Source organism: Plutella xylostella, chromosome 17 (genome assembly GCF_932276165.1).
Source record: "Plutella xylostella chromosome 17, ilPluXylo3.1, whole genome shotgun sequence".
NCBI classification, from domain to species: Eukaryota; Metazoa; Arthropoda; class Insecta; order Lepidoptera; family Plutellidae; genus Plutella; species Plutella xylostella.
The window spans coordinates 11,410,918-11,424,931 of NC_063997.1; the positions used below are offsets into that span (position 1 = coordinate 11,410,918).

General features: G+C 38.3%; 1 protein-coding gene across 2 annotated transcripts in view; it reads right to left on the minus strand.

The window, feature by feature from the left end:
* LOC105383184 (protein singed) overlaps nt 1-14,014 on the minus strand; it is a 33,575-nt gene that overhangs the window by 16,204 nt on the left and 3,357 nt on the right. For both annotated transcript variants that reach the window (XM_048627028.1, XM_038108922.2), the window contains exons 2-3: nt 4,821-5,047; nt 2,701-2,809 (exon numbers count right to left, since the gene is read on the minus strand). In XM_048627028.1, the coding sequence (XP_048482985.1) occupies nt 2,701-2,809; nt 4,821-5,037 (326 nt within the window). In that variant the 5' untranslated portion in view covers nt 5,038-5,047. The remainder of the gene's footprint in view (nt 1-2,700; nt 2,810-4,820; nt 5,048-14,014) is intronic.

The following is a 14,014-nucleotide window of genomic DNA, read 5'->3' on the forward strand; positions in this document are numbered from 1 at the left end:
CATAATAATTATAGTATAAGAATAAAGCTGGATGGAAATGTGCAATAACAGTTTACCAAGCCACGTTTGAAGTTGATGTCACTCAATGTTAGTGTTAGTGGTAGACAAATTGTAAAAGTAAATGTTACTGTACATTTTGGTAAGTACCACTTATATACCATGTATTCAATGGATCAATACTCTCAGCATTTGCCACAATAAGCACCGGCGTAGAAAGTAAACACTCAAATCGACAACAGAACAAACAAAATTATCTGAATGCAATGTAAATTGAGCCATCTCACTGAGGTTCAAAAGTTCACAATCTTATTGACAACTCAATAACTCAGACTGGGAAAAAGTTGGTGTATCCGCATAGTGCTCAATTAAATATAAGTAGTTGCCAAGCAATATTGGGTATTAGATAAGAAAGTATAAGAGCCAGGACTGCCTAGTACTTTATAAGAATTCGCGTGGGAAAGAAATCTATAGTGTTGTTGACAACACAATATGAACATAACAGAAACTATTTGTTATACTAGATTTGTAAATAGCGATAGGGCAACTTTATAGCCTTTACGAGCTTCACGATAAGAATATGAATGAGATTTATAAAAATAATTTGGTTTTACCAGTTTAAAAGATTTCAGTAAATATTGAAGGAGTCTATTAAAAAGCTCTTTTAAGTTCCTTTCAGTTCGCCAAAAGTCCCATAATTTCTGATATACAACTCTTAAGGAAGTATCAAACCAAACTATTGCAGAATTCAGCCAGACCAACCATCCGAGAGTCTAATATCTCAGACCCGACGCGCCCGCGGCTTCGCCAGACGCCATTCAGAATATCTATTGTCTACTTTAGCGAAATGTCCGCCGGTTCGTGCCAACAGCGGACAGACACTTCCTCTCCCTGACATTGGCTGGCTGGCTAATTAAAAAGCCTCCATTGTGGCGGGTGTAGCCGTGGGAACGATACACAGATTTATTCATTTTCATGACATGTTTTTGAAGTTATCGCTGTTTGGATCGCGAGGGCTTGTTGTGTTGCTATTCGCGATGGAAGATTACTCCGCTGTGATGTTCCGAAAACATTGAACTGTTTCTGTACTATTGTTCTTAGTGAATTCGGTAGAGGTTATTGGTACTTAAGCTGTTTGAGATGAGATCACTTTACTTGAATCAAAGAAGTGGAAAGTCGATGATCATGATGATGAAACCCTTGCACCTTAAAATATGTCGAACCTGCGCAGTCTGAAGCACTTGTTCTCTGATGTACTCGGAACATGTACGAGTAGTCACAAGCTATTAAACTGACATCCATAATTTTGGCACAAGCGCATTCAAATTCGGGCACGCTTTAACCCCAACCCTCAGACAAGTGCGGCTGACCCCCGGTCCCGCGCCCCTCGCCCGTCGCTATAGGAAACGTACACTTGTACTTATTTATTGTTGTTTTGGATGTGTTATTTTAGGGTAAGTTCTCTAAAGGTCTCTTACGGCTTTTGTTGGCGGAGAAAATATGATTATGCATACGGAAATTGTCGAGGACGCGCGGTTTTAAGACTTGAAGTCGCCATTAAGTTTTATTGCACATCACTGTTTATACTGCAGTTTATTTTGTATTCACAAACATTGCTTTTACTTTTCACATTTATGCAAATGGCCGTTTCAGCTTTGTTTAGTTTGGGAAAGTGAGAATCACTTACAGTTGAGTCACTATCGCTGATATTTTCTCGGTTTACGTGAGGGAGGGATGGAATGGAAATGGTGTGAATCACTCGCTCTTTGTGAATCATTGTTTGCCAATATTCATGACTTCTTAATGGATGTTGTGGTCTCCAAGTGAGAAACGTTGCTAATATATCACTCAATGAGGAACCGAAGATGTGGAGGACACAGTATCGTGTGTCAAACGGTTGGCGCTTACGAATTCCAGAATTTCCAGAACAATCTTCAATTTATATTTTGGGTGACCGCAAGTCAATATCCTCAAAATTTATTCTTCACGTCCGCTTTTTAAATATCAGTTATTTTAACAGTTTTTTTTTCAACATAATGGCCAATACGTTTTCTTTAACAAACAATATAATCGTAAATGATATTATGAGAATGCGTTTGCTCCTCTTCCGGTGAGTCACGCGTCGAGCGGGTTTAGTATTCGTGCGTTGCTTTGACTTGCGAAAAAAAACATAAGTAATCGTTCTGCCGTATCCTGTGTTGGACTGAGGGATTGCGCCTTTTGGGGCTTCACCACTCGTTCTAATTCTGCACGTGATTCGGCGATGCTCACTAAATTTTACAATTTCGTTTTGTTTTTGGAATTTTATTTGTATAACGCTCATTTGCATGGTTTCACACGAATACAAGGGTGCCTTTCCACCAGAGATGATTTATGCGATGTTACCAAAAAAAAACCGTTCCCGTAGAGTGCTATGTTATGTGGGCCAATGAATTATGTTTGGTGTACATCAAACGCATCCATGGCAACGTAGCATAGCACATCCCTGGTGGAAAACGCCCTAACTATAGGTAGTAGGTACATACTGTTCTATCAGTCGCACATTATGTCGACATGCAAAGGATTGAAAGGTAATTTGCCAAAATCAACGCATTCTTAGCTACGATTCCAGAGGAACACAGTTATACCTACAACTACATCACGAGTTCACGACTACGGAATAAAAAATTGTGTTATTTGTTCTGACCAGAAGGTCTGCATTACCTGATGTGGAACTTGCTGCCGGGCTCCTTCTCCTCGCCCTCGCAGGTCACGTTGCCGAACGAGTCCACCGCCAGGTACTTGTCCAGGTGCGAGCGCAGGTAGATCATGCCTGAGGGGGAACACGCATCAGTACAATACAGATCATGTAACAAGCATCAGTACATACTGGATCATATAGGAAGGTATACAAGGCCCTATCGAAGACTTTAAGGGTGCTTTGCCACCAGAGATGTGCTGGGTTGCTATGGATGCGTTTGATATCCACCAATCATATTCATTGGTCCTCGTAGCATAGCACTAGAGGGAACGGATGTTTTTCACAACATCGCCACACAGCAGCATATCACATCTCTGGTGGAAATGAACCCTTATGTTTATTATAGCACATTCGAAACCAGAACACGAAATATAAAGAAGAATATCATAATTATTATCTTCTATGAATCAAGTAAGCACCTGATCCACTGGAGGATAGAAGCCTCTTCCAAGAATTATCAGAGTAGTTACTGTTACCTACTATATCATTACTACAAACTCGAAACCACACTATCGCCTTCAGCAAAAGTTACAAATTGCATCAATTTTTCAGCATTACTGAGCACCATTTTACAGTAATAATGCTAGTTCATTAGTCTAGCTTCTACCACCATGCAATCTATTTAGTTCAGTCAAGATAGATTGGTTCTGTTCAGATAACTTCATTAGACAACTAATACTCCCCATCGTGTACCGTTTCTGATTGCGAATCCTTTGATTGAAGTTCTATAAATGTAAATTGAGGTAATTTGAGACTGTTTGCGCGGAAACCACAGACTTTTAATGAGACTGAAGATATTTTGTTTACTTTTATTTGGCAGAACAGGATAGAGTTCATGCAGGAAGTGGTAAAAGCACCTACTTCACTGGAGTCTTCTTGTCGTGACTCAGCATGTTATTGTAATCAGCTGTTCTATTATGTCACTAGACTAAATTCAGAATGTGCACTATTATTATTAACCAAGTGTGAACCGTGTCCAAACCGAATATGTATTATTAACCAAGGCGGAAATGCACACAGCATGTCACACGTCGCAACTTTGTAGATAAAAATCGGATATCGATCTCGGCTAGAAGTGGGGGCGTAGTCGCCGGTGAACAGCTGAGGACCTTGAACTGAGGGTGCGGACTGATTGGAAACCGAGTTGTACGGGGGAGTCATCGAGTTGCGGGGGCCAGGGAGACAGCGAAGCCAAACTCCTTACGATCAATTTGGGGTATCGAGACAAAAATATTTAGAACATAATCCTAAACACAGAATGAGTAATAATGTAGTGAAATTTATCATGTTTTGTGCATAAGAAACGATTTGGACGAAACAGAATACAGAAGATGTAACTTTATTACGTAGGTTTTCCGCTGATCTGCTAGCCACGCCCTATAACAAGAGGTAAATTAAGGGCACCACTGCACCATATGTGAGCGCGACACGCGACTAGTTTTTGCCGCAATTAGTCCTTTCAAATTACCGCAAAAACGCCACAATCTTTCAGAATGCTTGTAAGTTATTCGACAATGCTCGCATTACCTTATCTGCATATTTTAACTGCGGTTAATAACTTCATTAAGCTCGTAATGGCACTTTCGGGCCGTTAGTCACTCGCGTCGTGACTCCGAGGCACGTAGAAGGCGAGGGAATCGTGGCAAAACTACTAAGATATCGGAAAGGAAATTTTGCGGCTGGTTCGTATCATAATGTGCATCAGAATGCATAAAGTTAAATTTACATATGATGAGAAATAGCCGTAATACTGTTACCATGAAGCAGATACTTTTATGGCTAATAAATTTAATATGCAAAGAAACTCTATCTGATCTTAATCAGACTAGCTAATCCCTTTCGCACGGTGAAAACCCCTAGTCTAGCTCCAGTGTTGATCACATCTACCTACACGCTTAGAAAAATGTTAGTAGGTGAAGTAGCTATGCTAGACATTCCGTCCGGTCACCCTGCGGCCGCTACACGGGTTCGTACGACGTCGATAAACTCGTTTAATGCGACCAATAGCAATATCTATTTCAATAACGAACCCGTGCAGCGGCAGCTGTAACCCTAACTAAACATAGAGAAGTTTTGTACTCACTGTCATTAGCATTCCCCGAGGCGGGTTCCAGCGTCCAGATCTGCTTCTTCTTGAGGCTGGTGCCGTTGGCGTTGATCTTGAAGCCGAAGGTCTCGGCGGTGAGGTATCGGTAGCGCGAGTTGATGAGGCCGATGGTCCACCAGCCGCGCTGCTGGTTCTGCGTGATGATGTCGCCCCCGTTCATGTCGCCGTTGCTGTGACCGTTCAGACCGTTCATCTTTGTCGCTCTGCGGAGAAAGGGGTGGGTTAGAAAGAGATGGGTAAGGGTCGTTGGTTACGGTTTTGGGGGTGCTTAAGATTGTGATGGTGGATTATTGCTAACACACAAGGCACTCTTTCGTCTTTTACAATTCTAATAATTCCATCGTGACATGCCGAATCTTTTTCCGTAGCACAAATAACCGATAACAAAAGCTGAATGATGGTAATATTTACAGCTTTGTATAAATTAAGTTTATCAGGTAAGTACATACTTATTGTGCCCGATAACCGTAACACTAATTTAGCGGACATTTCCACTGGCTAAATTGGCAAAGAGTTCCTGCGATACCTACACCGCATTTTTGTAGACTGCAAGTACTTTTGACTGTTTTCTCATTGTCAGAGGCCCATATATTATGTTTACAAAACATGTTTACCAAAGATCATACTTAAAAAGTCACCGACGACAGACAGTAACGAGGATCATAAGTACTTTTCTGTACCAACTACTACCAAAACAAAATAAAATGTTGTCATCAACTCTTCGGAATATTTACAAAAAACTATCTTATCAGATCTATTCAGTCTAAAAACAGCTTTCTAATGCTCACACAACAACTTTAAGCTTAAAAAGAGCAAACTCAGTAAGTATAAAAGATTTGGATAAAGTTTAATCTCGGAGGTAATCGAGTCCACCGGAAGTTGTGAGTTTAAACCCAACGCTAGTCTAGACTCTAGACACGACCGACGACCCAGTCTAGCGTTACATCTTCCATTCTAGACTCCACGGCTTTTATGCTTCAACATTTACTAGATAAAAGCTACACTATCAGATTTAGCTCAGTCGTTAAACTATATAGAGTTGTTAAAGTAAATGATTAATTGAAGTATTTTATATGGAGTTGCACATTTCATACTTGAGAAAATATAGCTACATCTTAATAAAATTGTTATCAGGCACAATGATTAGCAGTATACTAACGAGGAGAGTATTAAAGTAGATAAATCACGAAACAAATCCAGTAGGATAGCTAGGGAGATATTCAACATTATTTAAATTCATTTGAAAATGGACATCGAACACATTACCGTAATAATAAAGCTTTGTCCTAAAACAACAGGAAAACAGAAGGTAAATACTCCTGCAGTTCCTGCTACCGATAAATACTTTAAAAACCAATTAGCAGTGTTAGATGAGCGTGACGTCACGAGAGAGACATGGATCTAGGGAGCACCCGTAAGTAGTGTACTAGTGTCACAATCACAAAGCCACAAGTCTGCCATAGGGTCGGTGGACCAGGCCGAAACTATTCAATTATTTTTAATAGGTGAACCTACTTAAATGCAGTTAGTTGGACAGTATGGATTGACCTTTTTATTTATTTAAATAATGAGGATGTGAGCTATTTATTTCAAACTAAATATTAACGCGGATGTACCTATGTTTGGTGTGAACCACAGCAAATGCCGTTTATTTATGAGGTGTTTAAAATTACATCTCATCAATCATAATCATCATAAAATCATAACTAATTGCCACGCATTTCTCTCACAGTCACAACCATCCGCTCGGTCCATTTCACATAATATGCAACTAACATACCACGGCATCTGATATCTGCCCTTCTGCCTACGGCGAATACATCTGGGTCGGAAGGTAACGTTTTTGATGACCTCGACTTTCTGATAGTGAATTTTTTATTACTCATGTGTACTGTTCATAATAGAGAGATGCCTAAGATGGGCAAGAAGAGGGCAGATTAGAACAATTAGAAGATACGCAATAAGCATGTTAAAATCGGTAACCATTCTGTTCTGAGTTCTTTCATTCTACTGTTCTGTGGTAAACTTTTCGGCTGTCCCTTCGGCCTGGCTCTGGATGCCTTCGTCACGGCTGTGAACATGCCAGCCGAGGCCGGCGCTAGGTCACCGACGCACCTAGATCATTGTGTATAGTCACACACTGCGTAGTACCACACGGGAGCGGCTAGATCATGTTTAACTAACCATTGCTTTACTAATACGGTTCACAGATATTCAAGGGCTTTAATTAAGGTCGTTAAAAAAGGTTGGACCATATTGTTGACAGTATTACAGTATACTGATGAGAGAATATCTGTATAGGGACAAAGCATGACACAGTAATCGAAAGATTATTAGGTACTTACTACTGATTCTGACTGAGTATTAGTGAAGAGATACAGAAAGGAAAGTAAATACATTTAAGTATTTATAATAAAACTAGTCTACTGTTTCATATAAATAACCTAATTGTAATAGGTACATGATGTAAAATCAAGAAATCCAAGAATCAATGAGATCCGTAACATTTACATAAATATAATGTGTCGTGTGCCATGTTAATACGACGTCATGAAACCGCAAGGGATGTTGACAGACCAACACACTGCAACCATTAGTAAACAAACGGCATTACGTGCAATCTGTAATTAATTACCCAATATATTTGCATATAAACATCGGTTGGAACACTGGAAGCAAAGCAAACATGAGAGAAGACACGGTATGTGTGACTATTGTTGCTAAGTTGCAATCGAAGCTATGGAACGGCTGTAGTGTAATTTGTGCAGCTGAACTGACATGGTGGAGTAATGAAGTCACATCTTTGTAATGATTACGTCAATTTAATTGTAAATAAGAAGTAGCTTTGAAGGACATTTATCGTTGTAAATGATACACTTACGTAACAATAATGTTTATTTGTAAATAACTTATAATTACAATATATGTAACACACAGAACAATCACTCCTTTATGAAAGCTATCTATTTTAACAAATTAACTCCTAAATATTAATTAATCCTAAAATTGTCTGCAGCGATATGTTCAAAAAATTTAAGAGAACGTAATTGTAAATCAAACTGTCTGCGTCAATAAAAATGATCCAATAATCAATAATTATTCCAAAACTATCACTTTCTATATCAATATCAGTGATAATAATATGTATGAAAGTAGTTTTACCACTGTGTCATGTGCTGCTGTTGAACTGACTTGATTTTACAAAAAAAAAAGCATCAGTCATTAAATTTAATTGATGTTTATGTTATGAGAAATTAATTGAGTGTATTTTATTTGACATGAAAGAAAGTTGAAATATCTCCAAGTAAACCAAAATTTCTGATCAACAACTCATATTTTAAATATACCCTCCTAAACTAAGTAGGTATATTATTATGATAATATATTTTCATCGTTGCCATCATGTTTACACGTTTCTTGCGTTAGGAAAACATTTGGATTGCTGTCTCTTTCAATGTACCCTCGAATCCAAGCTGTTCTATAGTCTCATTCAGTCAATGAAGCTACAAATATAGCATGTAATATAATAAAGAAATAACATGCCGCACGAGTACTATAATGAGTACTGGTGTGAAGGTGTGAGTGCTGCCCAGCGGGGGGTGCGCGGGGTCAACACTCCGCACACTTTTTGCAACAACGAACATGGCTGCTGATATTTATAACGCTAATGAAAATAATATTAACCCGCTCTTAGTCATTTATATTATTAAGATTGTTATTAATAATATTTTCAATGCTTTTTAGGTTTCAGTTTCCTCGTATGTACTAGTGTGCTTAACTGAAATAGTAAATATGAAATAAGTAATCACAAAAATTGTTGTGTCCTGCAGTAAACGATTACAGGCTGATGATGATGATACGAAAACTGTAATCAATTCATGTAAAACTAAATTAATAAACCGGCCAAGTGCGAGTCGGGCTCGCGCACAAAGGGTTCCGTAGCTTAAATCAACCTATCTCAAAAACTATAAGAGATACTTTGATCAAACCAAAAATCGTTGAAAGAGTTAATTAGCATGCATCACCTCTATTTTTTTTAGAATTTTATACCCCGTAGTTATAAAAATAGAGGGGGGGGACATACTTTTTACGACTTTGAGAGCTGATATCTCAAAAACCGTTCACTTTAAGAAAATGGTTTTTAGAAAACTTTATATCATTTTAAAAGACCTTTCCATTGATACCCCACACGGGTATGTACATCGAAAAAAAAAATTTCATCCCTCAGTTACATGTATGGGGGGCCCCACCCCCAATTCTTTTTTTTACTATTTAGTGGCATATTTTTGTAGCGGTTCATACAACACATATTCCCATCAAATTTCATCACTGTAGTACTTATAGTTTCCGAGTAAATCGGCTGTGACAGACGGACAGACGGACAGACGGACAGACGGACATGACGAAACTATAAGGGTTCCGTTTTTGCCATTTTGGCTACGGAACCCTAAAAACGGTGCTTTCGAACTTCTACCGACTAACCCTTACAGTTTTACAGTCGTCAGCATTGCATGCCATACTTTGATTATAAGATCCCGAAGCTTTTCGAACGATCAGTTCTTATTTCACACTGGGATCATGATCATCTCGGAATCACCTCGGCGTTGCTTGCTGCAATGACTATAAATCTGTTGTACAATATAAATAAACATCAGGAGCAGGGCGGCGGCGGCGGCGGCGGTGGCGTGGGCGAGCGGCCGGGCAACTTGCGCGTGCGCAGCCAGGGATGCAGCCGCTTTCTGCGAGGCCACATAGACGATGCACAACAAATACACGGGAATCATACGTGGTGACCTCAATAACTCGAATAGGAAACCAACAAAAAGGGCTACCTTTCAAATAAGATAAGAAAAAATCCTTGAAAGATCCAAAACAGGATTGATCAAAAGGCAATAAGTCGACAAAACCACTAAACAGATGTTCGACAAGAGAGAGTAAACAAAATAAACGTAAAAAAGTGAACTGGTAAGGAAGCAGACTGATTGGTAAAGCAAACACCCGAGATAGCGACGCGCCGCGGAAACCGGTCCCAGATATTGGAGAAACGGTATTCAGATCGGAACCGAATAAATTATGATTTGACAGTTACGTGAAGGAAACTGTAGCAGATGAACATTACGGATGCAATCATGTTGGAGCTCTAGGCATCTCTCGGCTAGCCGCGCTAGCGTCGGTTTGAGATTAAAGTCACTAACTAAGTTACTAATCCATAAAATATACATATTTACGCGCATAAATTTCGAGATACGGTAATCTTAAAATGCTAATAAGCTAATAACATCATGCAATTTTAAATTAAGATCGTAAAATATAACTGGGACTCGGTAATGTTTGCAAAAAACCAGAACGCAAATTTTTTAGAAAGTTCGACAAAAAGTGACAAAATAATAATCTAAACCGACCGGTGATCATAACATTTAAATAAGAGATACTCAACAGACAGTAAATAACATTTGCACACTATTAGTAGTTACAAGCAATAAATTATTCGCATTTATTTCTCGACTTGACCTTTCTGCGGATCATAAATCAGAGAGTGGCGGAGAGGAGGTCGGAAACTTGGAAATAACCACAAACAAGGTGATTGCAGCTCGTGGCTCGTGGAACAAAGGCCTTGAGTAAGGTTCGCCCTAGATGGCAACAATAACAGCGCACTCGCACCATCTGCCGTTACGTGGGGTCGCTGACCTGAATTTGGATATTTTTTGTACCAATTATATCGCCGCCGTGGCTCCGTTAGCGAACGCAAAAAATCTGCATTGATGACTTCGAAGTTTAGACTTGCAATGGTATCAATTGTAGGTCAAGTCAGGTGTATTTTGGGGTAAGCATTGGCAGCTTTTTATTGCATTGAAATTCGTTTCTATGTGGTAGAACTTTTTCCTTTCTAATGTCGGTGGCTGAACATTTTATTGAAGTAGATTTATATAAATTTAGCAAACGAGTTCTGAAAAGGTGTTCCGATTTAAATGTCTGCATAGTCAATGATCTACAAAGCTCCAATCAACTGTAAGAACTTAATGAAATAATGTATCTTCCAGGTGCTGCAAGTACTAGGTCTCCCGCTGAGCCAGGCCTCTTTGAGACCGTTGAACATCCATTTACGGTGTACGGACATTAAAAACAACTATTAGTTCTCTATAAAAGGGTTCATTTGCCTATCGAAGCGTGGCAGGATAGCAAATTTATGTAACAGTCCACTGCGCATGAGTAGAGATAATGAAAGCAAAAACCTTGCGTAATGTCCGATCGACTTTGCTAAGTTATCGACTTCTATTGTAATTGCAATTCTGATTGTCACCATTTATAAAAAAATCTCTCTTTACAATGGTCATGGAATTATCTTCATTACTAATCCCCAAAAATCGAAACATTCCTATATCACCATTTAAAATCATTTTTAATAACTTTTAACTGACAAATCTCCCGTGAATCATGCTGGTATGCTAACGAGGATGAGATGTGATTTGTGAAAGTGGAACTACAGCAGCTTCTGTTAATGACGCTTGTCAGTTATAACTCGTCACATTAATTCCACCAAATTGTTTAACAAGGATGGAGCATAAGGTTTGGATGTGCCATGTGGCTGAATGGTACTTGTATCACACATACACACAGAATGTTTGGTCACGTACTTGGGTTTCTGTGTTAATTATGATTCCTTTCCACTGCAACTTAATTTAATTTGTTAGTATTTGATATTTGCCATCAGTTATAACTGTAACATGAGTAAATATTTTTTACTCCTTGTTTATCCTGACTACAATGATAATACTCACTGTCGTCGTATTATAGCCTTCCCACATGCACGGTTCAACTTCCATTATCAGAGCTTCTGAATGCAGTGTCGTCTATTTTTAAACAGAATGAGAGATAGGCGCACGTCCCTATCTATATTTATCTTTCTTCTTTTAAACTATTTCTGTTGGGATAGGTTATAGTTAGTAGTAAAGCGTTGTTATTTTTTTTTATTTATAGCTCATGATCAATGTGTTCATAGTTTCGATATTTTATTATTATGCTACATGCTACTTATTTCTGTGTCTTCTTAAGCTACACTTTGTTTCAAAGATAAAATCTTCAGTTCGTTTTTGTATGTAGATAGTAGGAGACATACGCCTTTCTCGAAGTTTCATTTCACATTCATCTCAGCGAGTCCAAACATGGCGGCGTGGCCTTGACAATGTCCCTGAGGGCCTCTGTCAACATCCGGACGACTCTTGTGAGCTCAAAGGAAATTATTTGTGCACTTTTGCAAAATACATTTTTTTCACGTTGGTACTGTCAATATTTAGTATAATTGCACGGCCTAGACTGTTCTAAGTTATTGAAACGGACATGTTCAATTATAATAATCATTATACTGTACATCTCGAATAATCTACTCAATATATTCTTTAAAAGCTTAAATACTTATCATATTTCTAGAAACATCAACAATTTACTAGACGCAGCAAAAACTCATGTGAGATGAACATACACGAGCTCAACAAAAAAGATTCTGTCTGCGTCGGTCCGTCCCTACAAGGACGAGGGCTGCATCACAATGACAAAGGATGTCTTTGATGCAGACGTTCATGTTAGATTGTGCCCTTGCCGTTAATGGATTCAGAATATTATCTCTGTATGTGTGCATGTTGTTCAGCTGATGGAACACTGTCGATTGAAAAAAGAGCTTCAAAACTTTTGAGTTTATAGATGAGCATATGAATCTATCAATTAATATGTGTTGTCCATGAGTCATTAGACAGACATGAGACAGACTAAACTGTGTATCATGTATGAATACATGTATAAAATCGGATTAGTATTATGTTCAATATAGTACATGTATGATGGCTTCTAAACTATGAAAATATTATAATTTAACACAAACCACAAATTTACGGTACAACATATAATAATTTCACTCACTAAACAGTATGTGAAATTGTGAATTAGCCCTAAGGTTCAGATCCTTGAACAGCAGTCAAAACCACAACACAAATGCGGCACTACAATAAAATAAGTACGCAACTCGCGTCTGCGAAGTTCTAAATTTAAACAGAGTTCAAACGCCAATCAGAGCCATTGCAGGCTTAATTAGAAGTCCTTACTCTGAATAAGGGGTTGATACGACCACTTATTATCCAGATAAGATAGTGGTAAACGAGCTTACAGAGAATTATCAAAGCTTAATTGGAGTACAAAAACCAACAGAATTATCTTCAACGGACATGGTAATGGCACCAGTTACAAAGGCTTTGTTTACATTTGAATTTAAATATGGACTAATCAATGTGATTAGATATTTAAAGTCTTTGTAAATGAATTACATGAGTCACTATAAAGAAATCTTAAAATACTTATTTATACAAAGTAAACCCAAGAAAGCTAATAATATTTAATGAGATCATGCATAACAATATTTTGATTAATAATACAAAATAAAAAGTGCACTTATTTCGATCGCGTCTGACTTTTTGGCAGATTTACGAGTTCAGACAACCGCCATATGGTATTTATCGCAAAAGACTTGATACCAACGGTACGAATTCGGTGTCAAAATGAATGAACCCTGAAGGAATATAATTATTATAATGTGAAGAGTTAAAGATATCAGCCTGAGTCATGCGCCGGCGCAGCGCAGACAAGCGCCACCCGCCATATTGGAATGGAAGTTGTCACTTGTACAAACATGGAGCCCAACCCCATGTTCTAGCTGAGGAATACATTACCGCATACTTAATGAGGAATAAATACGATTCGTTCCTAAGCAACGTCTAGAATTAATGAGGATGAAGACATGTTATCGTTATGATGTTCATTTAGTTCATTTAGAATAGATTGTTTCTTACTTATTTGGTTAAATATTATGGTCTATAATTACTCTACATAATAACTATAGGACTTACCCCCTATTTATAGAAATGTTCTTTGACAGAGAGCGACAAAACAGTTCAATAACGTCCTATAAGTTTCCTATGGTTAAGGGGGGGATAGATTCCAATAGGTTTCATAAACGACTTCGATTTGCCCTGCCCAGCAATGATTTAACAATAACTGAATAATTTGATTGACAGTTAGGTAAGTTGAGTGTACATTTATTTGTTATTCGTTGCGATAAAATATTTTATTGTAAGCAGATTGTAACAATGGACGGATGCGTGTCGGTGCTTCACCGAGCGTCG